The 18,469-nt window shown below is 41.2% G+C and overlaps 1 protein-coding gene across 1 annotated transcript in view; it reads right to left on the bottom strand.

Moving 5' to 3' along the window:
- The window catches only part of RALYL (RALY RNA binding protein like), a 205,340-nt gene that overhangs the window by 14,082 nt on the left and 172,789 nt on the right, over positions 1 to 18,469 (bottom strand). Inside the window, exons 6-7 of the mRNA XM_054985052.1 lie at positions 15,404 to 15,517; positions 8,949 to 9,127 (exon numbers count right to left, since the gene is read on the bottom strand). Coding sequence (XP_054841027.1) covers positions 8,949 to 9,127; positions 15,404 to 15,517 — 293 coding nt within the window. The remainder of the gene's footprint in view (positions 1 to 8,948; positions 9,128 to 15,403; positions 15,518 to 18,469) is intronic.

Below are 18,469 nucleotides of genomic sequence, written 5' to 3'. Positions count from 1 at the left end.
TTACTTGGGTTGGACTGGAGTAGGAGATAAAGGAAAGTTGCCTAAACAATAGGAAATTCCATGCCTTTGATGACAGGGATGTTTGCCAGCATTCCTCTTTCCTGGTTTCAAAGGGGAATGGCTACCTCAGAGCTGGAAGAACTGGAGTTGAACATAAGTGGTAAAAGATTTATGCAGTATTTATTCAAGCATGCCAAAAAGCCCACCTGCAAACCATTGAAATTACATTGGGGGCAGGGAAGTTTCTTTTGCTCTACCACCATTGAATCATGTCCAGTTGCATTTGGAATTTATTCTGTCTGAGCGTCAACATCCTGAATGGTGAATCATCTGTGGCTCATTGTGACAATTTTGATCTATTCTTTGCTAATAAAAATCTCTTTGATTCAGTCCAACTTGGATGCTGTTACTGTGTCTAAATTGGAAGTGTCAAATGCACCCACTTGTTGCAGGTACTTTGATTGAATCAGTTCTGCTGATTCAATCCTAAGCAAATCTACTTGGAATCCCACTCAACTCTTCTCAGTATGGCTTACTCCTAGGGAAGTACTCTTAGGATTGCATTGTAAATATTGGATGTTGTAAAAACTACTTTCTGTGGTTTAGATTCTGGACTAGAGGTGGGCATGAACCGGGGCACGAACCAAACTGTGCAGTTCATGGTTCATTGCATTTCATGACCCATGATGAACTTTCACAAACTTGCTCCAGTTCACGAACTGGTTTGTTTGGTCTGTGAAAACATCACTTCTGGGGCTTCGGAAAGCCCATCCTCTCCATTGCCGAGGAAACTGCTTGATCAGCGCCAGGCTGTCTGCAGTGACAAACCAAAAAACGAACCAAATGAACTGGCCTAAAGTTCATGGCAGTTCATCAGAAATGGCCCGGTTAGTGATGAATTTTGGTTTGTATTTCAGTTCATGCCCACCTCTATTCTGGACCATCATGGCTGCTGAAATCTGACCAACAGGATCTTGTTGGGCTGTTAGAAAGATAAGCAAACAGGCAGACCAGGCGGGGCAGGGACCTATGTTCAAATACCTACTCAGTCATGAAGCTTACCAGGTGATCTTCGGTCCATCACTCTCAACCTGACCTACCTCACAGGGTTGTAGTGAGAATAAAAAGGACCAGTGAGCACTCACTCACTTCTTGGAGTAGGGGCACGGTAACAGTGTGACAGATAGATTAGTGTTCCATCAGTGGTAGCGATTTAGCATTTCCTAAAACAATCTTGAATAAGGAAGTACTAGACGGTAATAGGCCAATGTGCAGTTATTCTTTTGGGAAAGCTGTTGGGATGGCTAGTACTAATGCAAATCCAGGTATTCTCAGGAGATGCAACCTTCCTTGACCTTTTTACACTGACTTAAGTTAAGACCTGGTTTTGAGACATAAATATTCTAAATAAATACAATTATGCACAAGTTTCAGTGTTCAAGGCTCTTTGGAGGGTACCCAACTTTGGTACAAATATCTGATCTGCTAAGAAGGTTACAGAATTTATCCTGCTGGAGTAGACATTTCACAGTGAAAGGAAGATGAAAGCCAGTGGTGGGAATACCATTTCAGGGAAGCAGTGAACACCAGGGAGAGACAGGATGGTAATTAAAAGATAGTCTGATATAGTGATTAGAGTATTAGATTAGGATGAGAGAGACCCAGATTCAGATTTCCACTCTGTCATGAAGTTCACCAGATGACCTTGGGTCAGCTGTATTTCAGCTTAAGATACCTCATAGGGTTGTTCTGAAGATAAAATAGGGGATGAAAACAATATATGCTGCCAGTGCCCAATACTCCTTGGAGGATAGATAAAATAATACCAAATGATTTAATGAAAAAATGATCTGAGGACTCAACACTGCAAACTTCTGACTCTAAAGTAATATGATCTGTTTGAAATTGAACTCACCTAGTGTGCTGAAGCTTATGTATAGCCTGTTCTCTGTTTTACAAGCATACTATAAGATTCTACTGTAGTGCAATGGAGACATTTGGGTCTGATTTCAAAAGTCAGGTATTCTGGGAATTATTATAAAGTCTATTGTTAATTTCATCAGTACCCAAGAAGACACAGTTCGTTCTAGAGACAGCCTGGTGATGGAGAGGAGGAACTATCACTCAGCATACAGGATGTACTTTGCAGAGAGAAGATACTACGTTCGGCTATTTGCATTTTCTTTGAACAAATCTTGGGGCAGCAGGACTAAGAAAGACCACAGAAATCTGTTGCTCCTCAGAAGTGGCTCCATGGGTTGGGGTGGTGGTGGGGAGGAGGCTTATTAAAAAGCATCTTTGTATTATTATAGGGCTGCCAGTCTCTAGGTGGGGCCTGGAGATCTTCTGGAATTACCACTGATCTCCAGGCTACAGAGATCAATTCCTCTGGAGAAAATGGCAGCTCTGGAAGGTAGTCTCTATGGCATTATGCCTTGTTGAGGTCCCTCCCCTTCCCAAACCCCACCTTCCCCAGCTTCTACCTCCAAAATCTCCAGGAATTTCCTAAATCTCAGTTGGCAACACCAGGTGTCATTTCCTAGAAAAAGAGCTGGAGGAACTCATTAGCATAACTCATTAGCATATGCCATGCCCCTTGCCATCACCGGAAGTGTGTCATTGGCATAACTGATTTGAATATGCCACACCCCTTGAATGGCCAGGATTGGGTCCAAAACTGCCAGGATAGGTGATGACCTATCCTGGCAGTTTTGGACCCAATCCTGGCCATTCAGGGATGAAATTGGGCCCAAAATGACAAAAAGGGGCTGAAAATGGTCGAAAAGGGGTCCCAGGCATGCAGAAAATTCTCAACACACTTCATTTCCTCTAATGCTAAATTATGCTTCAAAATACAGGTGAGATTAGCGCTAGAACTGATCTATAGATTCACATTACATGATAACAGCTGAGCTCTTTCACGACAACACTTCTTCTGACCACTATGAAAGAGACGTTCCATGTTACAATCCTCTCCCAAACAAAAATCTGTCTGCACATACTACACATCAGGTAAAGAACTACCTACCCTATTTCCTTTTCTCCTGACCAATAGTTTTTCCAAACACCAGGTTTTTGTTAAAATGGAGGCATTTAACCATGCAATCAGTTCTTCACATGTAGCCCGAAAGAGATGGATATGGGCATATTCCCATCTTGTTCAAAGCATTTATATATATAAGCTTTCTAAGGAAGATCTGCATTTTTTATCCATAATGGTCCTATATATTATTCAGCAAAAAACATTCAAGTTCTTTCCACTATAACAAAAAATGTGACAGTTTCTCCTGTTCATGCAATGACATCCACATATGTTGATCTTGGAACTTCTGAATGCAATATAATTGTGAATATTATCTACTGCATTTTTCCCGTCTCCTATCATTACAAAGTACCCTGCTTGTTGCCAAGTGATTAATCAGGTATCATCTTTATTGTTTACAGAGGACAGTGATAATTTGCTTGTGACTCAAGTCCAGACGTGATGATAAGCACCACCCATTTTACAAAAGTAAGGGAACGTGTGATGGATAGAAATGCAATCAATGTTGTAGCCACAAAATCAATAAAGTGTTAGAAACATGATCTATGCAACTGCCTGAATAAATCTCACTCCAAACCATAGCTTTGGGTTATTATACAGAGTGTGACATTTGCCTGGAACAACTGCTGTGCAGAAATTGCACAGAATAGGAGGGCTCAACTACCTGTAATTCAGAAAGTATACCCATCATCAGTTTACATGAAGCCAGCTTCAAAGCTTTGTTCACATAAGCAGATGTATTCTTTATCCTCAGCCTTCTCATGCATGGAGGCATCAGTTCCTCCCAAAATATCATTCTGCTCTCTTTTACCCCCTGCTTAATTTCATTTTTTTTTTTTTTTGCAGAACAGGACAGAAGCTGGTCAAGAGAATCCTCTTTTCAAACCTGAATGATTCTAGATAATTGGCTAGCAGGACTTACACAGTGCAGTCCTAAGCAGAGCTCCTCTAGTGTAAGCCCACTGATTGCACTGTTAATGAGGTTAAAGAAAGCTGGCTCTTCTGCAAAGCAAATTAAGAGGTTGCAGTATCAGAAGATGGAAGACATATACATTGCAACCCACAAGGGCTTCAGTGCAAAAGTTCTTAATAAAAACTTACAGAAATTGCTTGACATTACTCAATTGCTGTCCAACCATCTTTTCTTATTAGTGCATTTTTCCAAGTTCTTGCATATGGCGTGTCTCATTAGTAATATTACATAAATACAGCACAGTTTTTATGAAATGAACATTTACTTACTTAAAATATTTACATCACATCTTGTCTCTTTGATACAAGGACATAACAGTTAATCAACTAAGTTTAAAAAATGCAGCCACGTCAGTTTTCTCTCAACCAAATGCTCTCTGAAATAAAGCCACCTTACATGCCTTCCTAAATGCTGCGACAGAAGGTGCCTTCCTCACCAACTCTGCACGTACTACCATCAAAAAAGTTTATGACCTAACAGTTGCCATACAGACAAGCCTTGGAAAGTGTATCACCAGAAAAGGGCTGTCTGAAGAGCTTAACTGAAGCATGGAATTATTCTGGAAGATGTGGTTTGATAAGTAGGCCACAAAATCCAAAAATGTCCCCTCCTTCCCCACACACTTGGGAAGGGATTATGGGTTACCATCTCCAGGTGGGAAATTCCTGAAGATTTTGAGGCAGAGTCTGGGGAGGGTGAGATTTGGGGATGGGAGGGATCTCATTAGGGTTGCAAGGTCTCTTTACCCCCACCCAGTGGGAGGGGCAGGACTCAGCACTCACCTTTAAGACATCCCAGTGCAGTATGATGATGTCACTTCTGGGTGTGACATCATTGTGCAGGCCTGGGGAGTGCTCCTGAGCTTCACACCTGGCCCATTTGGATCCCAAATAGGGTGATTTTTAAAGAATTGACCCAGCCCCAAAGCCGAGGAGCACTTCTGGAGGCTGCATGATGATGTCACTCTTGGGAGTGACATCATCATGCCATGCTGGGAGCGTGCCCTGGGAGGCCCATTCTCACACCTTTTCCCCTGCTGGCCAGGTGAATGGTGGCAGGGGGCGGAGGCTGAGAGCATGGAGTCCCCACCAGAGGACCAGCAACCCTAGATCTCATGGGTTGTAATGCCATAGATTTCATCCTTCAAAGCAGCCATTTTTTTCAGGGGAACTGATCTGGGGATTTTCTTCAGGGGAACTGAGTAGTAATTCCTGGAAGTCTCCAGGCCCTATCTGGAGGCTGGCAACCCTAGAAAGGGTGTTCTTACCTATGGAGCAGCCTGAGCCCACAGATGGGAGGAAAGAGGAAAGTGCAGACAAGACAGTCCTCCTCTACATATAACTGCTTCTTCTTTCACATATGTTTTTACAGCCTATGTGATCTCCTCCCTAAAACAGAAGCACAAATCTCTTCTAATAATTTTAAGAAAGTATCATAGAGCAGCAGGATTTGTCTTCCCTACAGCAAAGTTACCTCTATCACTTTCCATTACATGGTGGTAGGATATCATACATCGACACTGATTTGGGCCTAGTGCAAATATAGCATTAAGACAGAAGTGAACTGAACTTCATGTTATTGTCTAGAAAGGTCCTCTTGAGGCAAAGCAAGTGAGCTGCAATCCTTTGCACACTTTCTTGAGTTTCAGCTGCCAGGAAAACAGGGAGACTTATGGGTTAATGTGCATAAAATTGGACTCTTAAGTTCATTTCTCCCCATTCCCTTTGGCAAAACTAGATTGGTTTACTGAAATGCTGTTATCCTAAGCACAATAGTTAAAGCAAGTTTTACAAGCAAGCATGAGTTCTGTTAAAGTTATTCCCAAGAAAACTTTTTTGTAATTCAGGCATCGGAAACGAATGCTTGAAATACTAACAGAATATTTTAGTACTGCTGATACATTGCAAATTTTTAAGAGCTTTTCCTAATTGATTTTTCCATACAACTTTGAAAAGTTGCATATGTCATATTAAAAGTAAGTGCACTTCACTAGACAGAAGTGGCATAGATGGTTAAATGGATAGACAGATATACAATCTGGTGGCTGGAAATTTTTCCCTGCCTGAACTGCAAAGCTGAACACATCACTCATGGAAGTGGAAGAGGTCACGGCAGCAATCTATTTTCCTCTCTTGCCTACCGTCTGTGGCAACTCACAAAAAGAAAAGAAGGCAGCTGGGTCCTTACTGCAGGAGTAGGGTCTCTCTCCAAGAACCATATGTACAGGGTCTGAAAAGTTCCATGATACATCCAAGTAGCAAGATGCTGTTTTTTAAATCACTGTATATAATCATCTGTTTATGCCACAGCATACTAAACATTTTATTAGAAAATTATAAGAGAGATTACCAAATCCCAAGCTGATAAAACTAACCCATTTCTTAATTGGAAGCAGACAATTTTAAGGGGCTTATTTAGAGAGCTGAATTTTTTATGATAGTCATCATATTTAGTAGGGTACACACAGAATTCTTATGGCCCACTACTGTATCTTGTCAAGTGGAGTTGAACTGCCTTAAAATCAGATTTATTAAGATGACAGTAGGACAGAAAATTAATGTATGTAAACTGAGCAACTGTTGTGCTATCATTCCACTTTTAACTCATTGGCAGAGCAATCTTAAATGGTTAAACCCTTCTAAGCCTATGGACTTCAGTGGATTTCAAAGAGTGTAAATCTGTTTAGGATTGCATTGTAAATAACCTACTGTTTGTCTCCAGCTTTAGATTTAATTCTAGTATTCTTTCATGGAGCCATCTGTTTTCCCAAGCTCCTCTTTATGTTAGTGTATCTTTTCTTTATATCCACAAATAATCAAATCTAAATTAAGTGTAACTTTGTTCACTGCTGGGACCAGAAACTGATGGAGATCAACATATTGCAAAGGGTGGCCTAGAGCACCACAAGGGAGAAATTGACTCTACATGTTACCTGAATCTCAGGCTTTGAGGCTCTTATGTGAGGAAAGACTTGCATAATGAACTACACAAGAACCATTCATCACTGCAGCTGAAAACAGACTGCCCTGAAGAAAACAAACAGCTTTCATTACTTAAAACTGATGAAATAATGAGGATCTCAGGTCGAGTTTTTAATAGAATTGGGTCTAGGTACTGTGTATGGGGAGCAACAAAAGTGGGAAAATAACACCCCTAGCACTGTTTCTGCACAGGAAAACGATGCCTAAAGGAAGAAGATCTTATTTTTTGCATGGTAGACTAGATGTTGTTCTAAAAATCTTCAAGGTGAGAACTGGATGGAGAATATGGCTCATCATTTAATGCAGTGTGGCGGGCTGGATGGGTGAGGGTGTTTCAGTTCTGGTTATGGCGCAACTAGCAAAATTTACCTAAATGGCACCATACTGTAATACTCTGCTTAGAACCATTCTCGTCTCTCCGATTGATGGAGGATAGGAATGGGAGATAAAGTAACCTGAATTGTACAGAACTGCAAAGAATTATGTAGATTAGTAGGGTTACCAGTCCTGGCTTGGTAACCAGTGGGAGACAAAGGGGTAAAAACTAGGGCTTTTTTCAGCTGGAACATGGTATAACCTTCCATGTCTGGAGGTCTCACCCACCTGATTCCCTTTCCTCCCATGCAATCCAGGACTTCCCCGCTGGCCAGCTGAAGCCGTGGGGTTTAAAAGTTGAAGAGCCCCTTCCCCCTCAGCTTGCAAGCCACAGGGAAACAGGCACTCTGAATTCCCTGCGGGCCAGCTGAAGCCAGGGAACCCCCAAACGGGCTTTAAACTTCAGCCAGGAGAAGCTCCAGCTGCTTATTTCACCCAATGGGAGGGGGGAGGAGAGGGAGGAGGGAACTCCCTCCCCCCCTCCCATCAGGGGAGTGAGAAGAGGGAAGCTTTGAAAGCTCAAAGCTCTACTTTTCAAAATCGCAGCTTTGAGCTTTCAAAGTTTCCTGCTGGTTTTTTCACCTTCAGCTTTTTCACCCCTTCAGCATTCCAGACTGGCGAAGGGCCCAGCTCCCAGGTAAGGGGTGGGCATGAGCGTGGGCCTGAATCATGGGAGCGCTCCTGGTAGGCGGCCGCACCATGCATGATGATGCCACTTCCTGGAAGTGACATCATCACACGGTTCTGGGAGCGTGCGTGTGCTTTGCGCATGCGCATGTAGTGATGGGGGCGCCACCTCCTGCCGGAAGCTGCCTCGGGTGAGAGTTCCTCCACCTGTTTCCACAGAAAAAATGCCCTGGATAGAGTTTTCAGTGCTTCCTAAAGAGGTGACATCACACAGTTGCCCATTTTTAAATTTTACTTTTCTCCAGCTTTGGGGGGCGGGGCTGGCAAACTACTGATGAAGCAGTTTTTATTGAATAGTCTGCATCATCGATGATGTCACGTGTGGGAAGTGCGGAGCACTGCCAATAGCATTGCCTAATGCTTACAGAACAGAGCTTTAGGGAGCTAACTTAAACAGGTCTGCTCAGAAGTAAGTCTCATTTTATTCAACTGGGCTTATTCCCAGTAAGGTGTTCTTAGGATTGCAGCCTTCATCTATCTGTGCTAAAATGCTTTTAAAAAAAGTTTCATGCATTCATGTTAACAAAAATAAATGAGAGTTTAGTGGCATTTTTAAGACTAATAAGAATTTAACCTTGCATAAGCTTGAGTGGATTAGAGCCCATTTCAACAGATGCAGGCAGTGCGTGGGCTCTCACTAAGCCAGACATTTATATATGGCGTTAAGAAACAACAGCAAGTTAAGGGGTCATGAAATGCAAGAAGTACTAGGTGAAATGCAATTATGGAAAATTCAAACACCATTAAGAAAAATACATTGACCATCCCATAATAGCAGTAAACTGGCCATTTCTCTGCTATTAAGCTAGTAAACATTTGTAATGGCTGATCTCCGGAATAACAGTTGGAATGTCAACTGTTACAGATGGGGCTCTTGTTAACTCCTTACCAGCTCACTGCTTCCATCCTCATCAAAATCCTCTTCTATGCCATCAGTCATCTCTTCTCCATCACCATCTGCATCTAGTCCTCCTTCAATTGGTTCTTCTGTTGAGTTATCTGCATTCTCTGATATACATTCCTCTTGGATCAATTCAGCACTGTCTTCTATTTGTTTCTTTTGGGCTTCTGTAACGGAAACAGAACAGCAAAATCTGCCTCTTTCTGAAAATGAATTTGTGATCTAGGCAACAGGGCATTTTCTTCCATTCCTGGAATTATGCCAGTTATAAGAGTATATATTATCCAGGACAGCAACCACAATGAAGAGATTTCCTTGAGGGAACTCCAAGGACTTGTGTGCATGTAACAGGACTTACGACTGTTTTCTTTTGAACTCCGGCTCCTCGAGGTAATATCACAAGCTACCTCTGAAACTCATTTGAGTTTAAAAAGTGGCTTGCTGTGAGTGCTAGGGAGCTGTTGCTCAAGAGAAGGACCCGGGCAAGGCATACAATGTATGGTTGACTGAATTGTGGCCAGTATTATTAACCTCCACACAGATTTCTGAAAACTGTACAGGTCTGCTCAGACTCTGTGTCATCATTTCTCTCAAAAGTACTTTCCAAGTGACCAAGGTTTCATGGATATGTTTGCAAATATGATTAAAGGATCAGAAATAGGTTAGCAATTTAATAGAAGGCCAAGGCAAAGACATTTTTAAGCCCTTATCATTTCTATGGACCATTTCACAGATGACCAATTATAGAAATTCTGTTAATAACCAGCTGTGCATATAATGTAATCTGTGACATAAAGCAATATATGTACATCTGTGTTCCTGATTCCTGAAACCTTACCAAAACCTCTTAATTGTGACAATGTTTTGAAAAAGTCACAGTGAGTGACAAACATTTCAGACAAGACATTCAAAAAGGCTGAAAAACACTATGATAAATGTATTTACTTTATTTATACACCTCCTTTTCTCCCCAAATACCCAAAGTGGTTTGCATTATTCAACTATCTGCAATTTCATTGTAAATTGTACATTTTAAACAAATCCAGCAATTTAATAGTGAAAAATCAAATTGTTTTGCTTATATACAACACTAATTTCTGTCTCACTGATTTTAGGAAGTCCTCAGGACAGGGGGAAACTTTGCTCTGTTAATATTATGCAAGCAAAGGTGGATATGGGATGATGTAACCAAGACACAAATATTTTTGAGCCTAAGATAAATATATCTGTACAAGTTTCAGGTGAGGAACCATGTTAGTCTGTAGTAGAAGAACAAAATTTGAGCCCAGTAGCATCTTAGAGACTAACACATTTTTCCAGGCTGTAGGTTCATGATGAGTCAAAGCTCCTTTCATCAGATACCATAAGTATTTGACAAAGTGAGCTTTTGGCTCATTAAAATTTATACCCTGGAAAATTTTATTGGTTTTTCAGGTGCTACTGGACTCAAATTTTATATCTGAGCAACTTCTATATATATGTGAAATCAAAAAGAGTCCAGTAGCACCTTTAAGACTAACCAACTTTATTGTAGCATAAGCTTTCGAGAATCACAGTTCTCTTCATCATGCATCTGATGAAGAGAACTGTGATTCTCAAAAGCTTATGCTACAATAAAGTTAGTTAGTCTTAAAGGTGCTACTGGACTCTTTTTGATTTTGCTACTACAGACTAACATGGCTAACTCCTCTCCTTCTATATATATGAAATCCAAGAAACAGAGCAACTGCGTGGGTTGGATCTAGCCATCTTTTTCACTCTATCTTATGTAATTCCCTTTCTTACTAGAGTCCTCATCCCACATACTCTTTCTCCATTTAGAACTCATGACCAAAATGGAGGAGGGGGGGGGAGAATATCAATTTTAATACAGCTTGAAACATATTTACAGTTCATAACAATGTTCTAGTCCAGAGGTAAACGTCCTCTGGCATGCGTGCCAACGGAAGCACACTAGACCATGTTGATTGGCTCCCAGTGTTCTCTGCTTAAGCAACCAAGGCACTGACAGTGGGCAAGAGAGAAGGCAACAGTCATGGCATTTGCCCACCACTGCCTCCCACAATGGTGCAGCCACCCGCCAAGGTGAACCTTTGAGATGCTGACATTGCCATGTCTGAACAACTACAACATTCACTTTCCTCTGCCATTTTGTTTGCCAGCACTTGGGCCAAAAAGATTGTCTACTCCTGTTCTAGTCTCCTTACCCACTCCCTTTTTCTTCCCTCTCCACAACCACCTTGTGGTCCAACTGTGGAAGGTTGACAGGTGTCTCAAATGTTACCTTTCCTCAACTAGAAAATGTAGTGGAGGAGGACAAGGGGGTGTCAGGCGACAGGAGGGAAGAGGAGAGTCAGCTTGTGCGTGGTTTGCTGCTATACTTGTCTCATTTCAGATCTGAAGAATACGCTTTGAAACCTCTTTTTACATTATGTCTGTCTTTTCCTTAAGAACAATATAATTTAGTGCAGATCGTCATGTTCACTGATTTGTATTTAAATGAATTCATGGCCTATTCCATAAAAATTGCAAATGAGATGCCAACATCTATTCTCAGGGAGGCTTTTTTGCATAGTAATAGCTTTTATGTTGGATCTTCCATAATGGCGATTCTCCTTTCCAGAAGATAATACTATATGCTACTGTTTCAGCACTTTATCTACATTAATAATATCAACTTGTATCAAATTTGTGTCAATATGTTGGTATAATACAAAGAATTTGTATTGTATACCTTTTCAGAGAGGAGCAGAATACACAAACTCCTAAATGGATCACTAATCAGAGTCCTCTGCAAAATAATCCTAGACAGTTATTTTCTCTGGGATTACATTAGTTGTGAGAATCTACCTTTTCTAACAATATTTATCTCTGTAAGTAAGCTTGGTGAGTTAGACAGAGACACAGATGCTCCTGGGGAATAACCATGTATGGCAGGGTAGCTTTTCCCTGTCCCATTGAAAAAGTGCCTCTGAGTTACATCTTCCAAGAACTTGAGGATTTATTTTTTTAATTTTTTTTTTTTTTGGAAACAGCAATGCCATGTTGTATTCACTTGCACAAGTAGAGCAAGTTCACAATGCTCCTTGAACTCTTAATATTTATTACTTACAAGCTAGCAGAGGGAAGTGAACAATCATGGGAGAAGGAAACTATTTGGAACCCCCACCTTCCAAACCTCTCCTTCCTCTCACCTTTCCCTAAATGCCTGGAGGAATAGGCAAATTTTTGCCTGGCACTTGAATATTAACAGCTCTGGTACCAAATGATGCTTTAGGGACAGAGCAATATATAAAAAAGATACCACAGCAGAAAATGCTCTGCTGTTCATCCTCTATCATGAAAGGTAGGACACAGAGCAGGACCTCAAAAGGAGATCTTTTGGCTTATACAGAAGGAGGCAATACTTTTAGAATTCTCCGTCTCTCTGCTCCCAGCCTCTGCCCCTTCTTACCTGGCCAGCAGGGGGACAGGTGCGGGGAATGGGCCAGGAGCCCTGGAACGTGCTCCGAGACTTCACTGTCATTCTGGGGACAATGTCATTCGTGGCACAACAATGAAAGCTCCAGGGCACGCATGCACTTTGTACGTGTGCCTGATGAGTCTCCCCCCTGAGCGCCCCCCCCAAAGACACCTCTCATCCCCTGGTTTGGACCGTGAGGAACCTGGCAACCCTAAATACTTTACATACCTTGGCTCCAGACCATGTCGGGCATTAAAGATGAAAACTAGCACTGAATGGAGCCCAGGGGGAAAAATGGCAGATGGCAAAATAAGCTGCCTATAAGCAACATCTTCTAACAGTGTTGTTGCTGCATTTGGGAACAAAGGAAGTTCAAAGACAGCCCCACTGCAATCACAACTTTTGCTGCCTTCTCTTTAAAAAAGAAGTACGTACTCTTGCTTATTCATACAAACATTAATGAGAATCAGGCTCTTCAGCTAGTAGCCCTTCAAAAACAGTTTGGAGGCTCTTGATTTTATATGCACACAAGTCCTTAATGTGGAGTCATTTGCTTATTCCTGCTATTTTCTAGTCCTTAAAAAAATGGAATAAAATCGGCCCCCAAACCTGTATTGATTATTTTTCTCTACTTGCATGTTTGCAGTGAACTGCAACCTTCCAATAATTCTTTAGGTACTTTCCCATTAATTCTTGGATTAATTTACCATTGTAATAGCATGAATCCACAGACAGAGCTTTATCAAGTTCTTTCAAATGTACTTTCTTCTCGAGAAAACCAATTATAGTTTTAAGAGACTGAAACACAAAGTTGATCTACTATCTCTTACATGATACTTTACGTTAAGTTTGCTTTCATTACTGGAGTTCAACCCTGTACAATCCCACAGGGTCCTCTAGTTGTGATGTACTGTCTGAAGGGCTAACCGATTTGTTAAACAGAACTGCAGCCCCTTTGACATACAAAGAGGGTGTTAATTGATTGTGGATGGCATATAGAGAATCACTTGAGAAAATCTCATTTCCACTAGTGGCAGTTTTCTAATTAATTCATGCTCACCATACCTTTCTCCCATATGAGATATCATTATAGTCCAAATTGTGAAATGTATAAATCATTGAAGCAGGTGACTGAACTCCTCCAAAGGAAATAAGCAACGAAACAATGACTAAGGCAAGCCTGTAAGTTTGTAGAAGCTCTTATTGACTGTGTCCATAGCACCTGTTTTGTGCAAAATAACTTCTGTAACACACTATTGCACTGCTTCAATTCATTTCAATGGAGCTTCAATGAAGCTTCCATTCATTTCAGTAGACCTTGTACTGCACCTTGGTGAACTCTCCTTTTTAACTTTTATTCTTTGAGAGGAAGATTCACAGTGAAATAGATCACTTGAATTCATACAAAGCAAACTACAGAACTAGATGAGATGGTAGAAAATCCAGAAACAGATCCATGAAAGGACTTCCGAAGTGATCTGGTTGATAAATGACAGCTATAATGAGTGCCTCTGGACTGTAGTGTGCCATTCATCTTTCTTCCAGTTGTTTTCCCAACCTTGAATGACCCCCCCTGAAGCTTCTATTTGTCTTGCTGGGGAGAACTTACAGCACAGTGGGGCAAATACCTCCTGTGAGTTAATTCCTCATGTTGCAGCCCTGATACAAGTTGGGGGCCTCCTGTGGCTGCTAGTTATTAACAATAATTTTAAAAAAAACACTTAGGAGATCTAGTCACAGGTCTTCTTGTAAAGTTTGGTCCATGAGTGACTTTCCATGCTTTCCCTAGGGAGTCTCCAGCAGAAACGTGAACTCTAACCACCCTGTCATTTTTTAGCATTTGCCAACATATGTAGAAAGCTGTGCTTATTGGTAAATGAGTGGCTATATATATTTATTTATTTATATAGTCATGTGAATGTGGATAGAGAGGGTGAGATGGGATCTTGCCACATGGCTGTGAGGTGCTGCAGTACGGCCAGAGGGTAATAAAGGATTCCTTTGAAGGAATTTGAAAAGCAGTGTGAGCTGTGGTATTTCTGCCTAGTAGTGATGGCACAGCTTATATATTTGAAAACACTCAACACATACAACAGTTTCTCTTATAATGATACATGGCCTATTATTGGGAAAATATTCTATGTGACCATTTACAACAATGCCACCACCAGCCACTTCTACCACCAGATACGGTCTTCATTTTGTGATCTGCAGCACTGAAGAGGCTTTTCCAGCAGCGTCTCATTTTTCACAGAGCCTACTGGGTAAGAAGCAGGCCCTTGTGCACTGCAAAGCTCCATATACAGCCTCACTTTGGGTCAGTTGAAAAGCTTCTGCCACTTCACACACACGCCCCCTCGTGAAATGAGAAGATTCCTGTGAGACCTCTGCAATGCCGTGTGTAAAGTGTTATCATCAAGTCATAGCTGACTTATGGCAACTCCATTGGGTTTTCTGCAATGTCACAGGAAGGCAAAAGGCAGGCTTCCCTCCCAGTGAGTCAGCACTTCTCACAGAAAAGGCTAGTTAAGTAGGGGCTGGGAAAAAATAGGGGAGTCAGATGTAGCCTTCAAGCCACCGGTTACCATCACTAAGGTGGGGAGGGGTTCCTAAGATGGCTTTCCTTAAAGTTACCTTTAAGTCCCTTTCACCACCCTGCCAAATTCATAATGAACGAGTGGTTGAAATACAATTTTTTAAACAAGGTCTTCCTTAATTCTTCATCCTACACATTTCTGATGCTAACAATTCATATATACTAAAATGCGCAGAGGCAATGGAATTGGTAACAGGGTTACAGAAGTTTCTTTTGGTTATGTAGAAATCAGAAGCCCTACCTGGAAATGTACCAGTCCTGACTACAGAGAAAGGAGGGTAGCAGCCTATTCCCACCCTTAACTGTCAATATGATTGATAATTCTGCGCTGGATTAATTCACCCTTTAATGAGCTGCCAACAGCTATAGATCATTTTCACCTACCTGCTTCAGCCTTCTGCTGCTTTTCAATCTTCTCCAGTCTCCCTAGCAAAGAGTCAATTTTTGTTTTGATTTGAGTTAATTCCTTCTTGATTGTTTGCAACTCATCTGATTTCACTAAGTGGAAAAAGAATAACAACAACAACGACAAAAGAGGTACCAACCGTGAACAAATCATAATTTTAACAAAAGGAATTCTAACATAAAATCTTCTTTTTATCCTACAATGTGTGTTCAGGATCAAGCCTTATACATTCCTAAGTCTATATATTTTTATTTCTTTAGGAAGAAAAAAAATCTTATACATTAGGGTCTTTGGGGATTGGTAAATTTCTATATTGGTACATATCCAAGAGGGACTTAGACCTTAACTTTCTCTTGCCATGTGTATAGATGCATCTTGAAGGTCAGTTCAGTCTCAATGGCAATTGTCATCATTCAGTATAGAACAGAGAATGAAGTTGCATCGTGTATGTCGACTGCATTTAAAAGAAATGGAAATGCCAATGAGTATGGAAATTAGAATATGTCATAACTCAGCCAGGCGATACTGAAAGGTTATCTGTTTCAATTTGGAGGAGATGTGCTTTATAGGAGAGTGCTGAAGTATCTCCTCTGAGCTACTAAAGATAAGCACCGTGCCTCAAGACTATGCACTGCCTTTTCTCCTCGTTTGGGTGTCCTCCCTGGGAATAGTCACATGGTCACAGCCCTTCAGGGATCACATAGTGAACATGATGGTGTCACGACATCAAGTCACCAGTCAGGTCTCACTAGATGATGATGTGATTGAAAAGTACAGAAGAATAATGGAAAGAGAGGACAATGTGTCTTGCATCAGTCACATGGGTGATCCCAGCCAATCTGGACACTTGTAGTGCATGGAGTGTCATCAAAATGGTATGGAGCCAAACCGATTTGGCTCTGTGTTGAGGCCATTGAGGACAAATGAAGCTGGCTTCAGGAAGCATTGCCCCCTCAGTGGACAAATACTTCCATCTAATTTTGATGCAGTACTTAGAAACTACACTGTAAGGGCAGATGCTTTTTGAAGATGTTTATGTTAGCCTTGGGTATAATAACAATTTGTAGTGCCATTCTATGCACAGTCATACCCTTCTAAGTCCATTGAAGTCATCCTCCACTTAGGATTTCTCTCTAACTATCTGATTTGTATAAAGAATGACAAGGGCATCTAGTGGCAGACATACAGCGCGATCCTAAGAAAAGTTACAACCTTCTATGCTCATCAATTTCAATGGACTTAGATGAGCATAACTCTGTTCTGGACTGCACTGGTAGCCTGGATTCAGACATTGCTAGATATTGCACTTATATAGAAATTGGCCCCCTGGATTTTCTTGTCTTCATAGAAAAACCCAGGAGGTAAGTCCTTGGATTAGCACAAGATCCAACGAAGATCCAACCATATGCCACATACTTCTAACTCTAGTTATTTATCTTATGCACTAATATCAAAACTGCTAGAAGTTACCAAGTCAAAATTAATTATTTATGAAAACAGTACTATACATTGTTTTCTCCCAATGTTACCCTGGATGCATAAACACAATAATGAAAAGAACTGTTCAGCATTCATGCTCAGGGAACATCTGTTTACTATTCTCATGCAGAAAGCAATGTTTCTCATAGAGTATCAGCATGGCGATGTACATCTGCTGCCCCAAGTCAGCTGTTAATTTTAAAGGAACTTTCTGCTCAAGATGGAAAGATTTCTTTTTCAAGCCACTGGATTTTATCCAAACCCCTTGGTCAGCAATTAGTCAGATTCAAAGAAAGATGCAAATCTCTCAAGTTCATTAAGCAGGCAAGCTGGGACCATTTAAGTCTTGCTGTACAGCTAGCAGACAATTTGCTGCTTTTAGAGATGGGCTGCCTGCCGCTATTTTTACTGATACACCCACACAAAACCACCCTATATTGCTCCGGAGTGTAATCTTGCTTGTCCTGCCTGGAGAGAGAGAAGTACAGCCTAGCTCCACTGGAAACTATTAGAAACCTTCCCTTCTCTCCTCTGCAAAGCTAACTGCCTGGCTGCGGATGCTTTCCCTTGTATATTGTCACGGCCAAGAGTGTGCTCTTTCTGGAGACACTCCAACAAGCCTCACACTACAGTATCCTCTGTCTGCCCTGGCTCCCTCACATGTCTGTTCTCCTGGTTCTTCTGAAGGTAAATTAGGCAGAACTCCGTTTGCTACATGGTTCATTCAGCCATTACTGAGCAATGTCAGTCTTGGGGTTACTGGGGGCCTTGGGCAATACTCTGCTTTTATGAACTTTAGAAGCTGGAAAATCCGCCCCCCCCCCCCGCACCACCTTTATTAGTAAAATTCCTCAGTTAAAAATAAATCAGTAACATAGGATACATATTTTAATTTGGAAAGATGAATAGCACAATCAAACATCAAGTAAATCAGAATTTCTCCATTGATGTAAGTACTAGTGGCATTCTACAAACTAGCTGTTCATTTATTCTTCAAAATGCCTTGCAAAATGGGCTGCATTCCTGCACATATCAGCAAAAAATCATGTCTCCCTCCTGTCTCCCTTTTAAAGTCTGCCTGCTGAGGATGAGAAAGGAAGCAATTCCAAGAGGAAATTAAGCATGAAAGTCTTTTTCTTTCTCTCCTTTAAAAAAAAAACACCACCAAAACCTTGACTTCCCCAATTTTTTCCAGATGTTCTGAATGTGAAACATATATTTTTAATGTAATTCACGGAGATCATGAAAGTTTCTCCGCCATTTCAGGCCATTGACATAAAAATGCAGCTGCATAAATGCAATTTTCAAACTAATTCAAGGAGATGAAAGTGGTATCTGCAGGCACTTGGCATCGGAGCACTCATACTGCCCATTTGCAGGTCACTCTGCTGTGATACTCTCACTCAAGATTCAATTCTCTGTTCTGGTTTAATGGCATTAATATTCATGTCTAAGGATGTTCACATATGGCCCAAAAGCAAGAAAGCAAATGTAAGTGGCTTGGGCTTCTTCCACCTGTATATCTACTGTGGGAAGTAGACTTGGCAGACTGATCCGTGAGCCCC

The sequence above is a fragment of the Eublepharis macularius genome, chromosome 7 (genome assembly GCF_028583425.1).
Source record: "Eublepharis macularius isolate TG4126 chromosome 7, MPM_Emac_v1.0, whole genome shotgun sequence".
NCBI classification, from domain to species: Eukaryota; Metazoa; Chordata; class Lepidosauria; order Squamata; family Eublepharidae; genus Eublepharis; species Eublepharis macularius.
The sequence above is the reverse complement of the archived record's forward strand: the minus strand, read 5'-3'. Positions and strand labels throughout refer to the sequence as shown.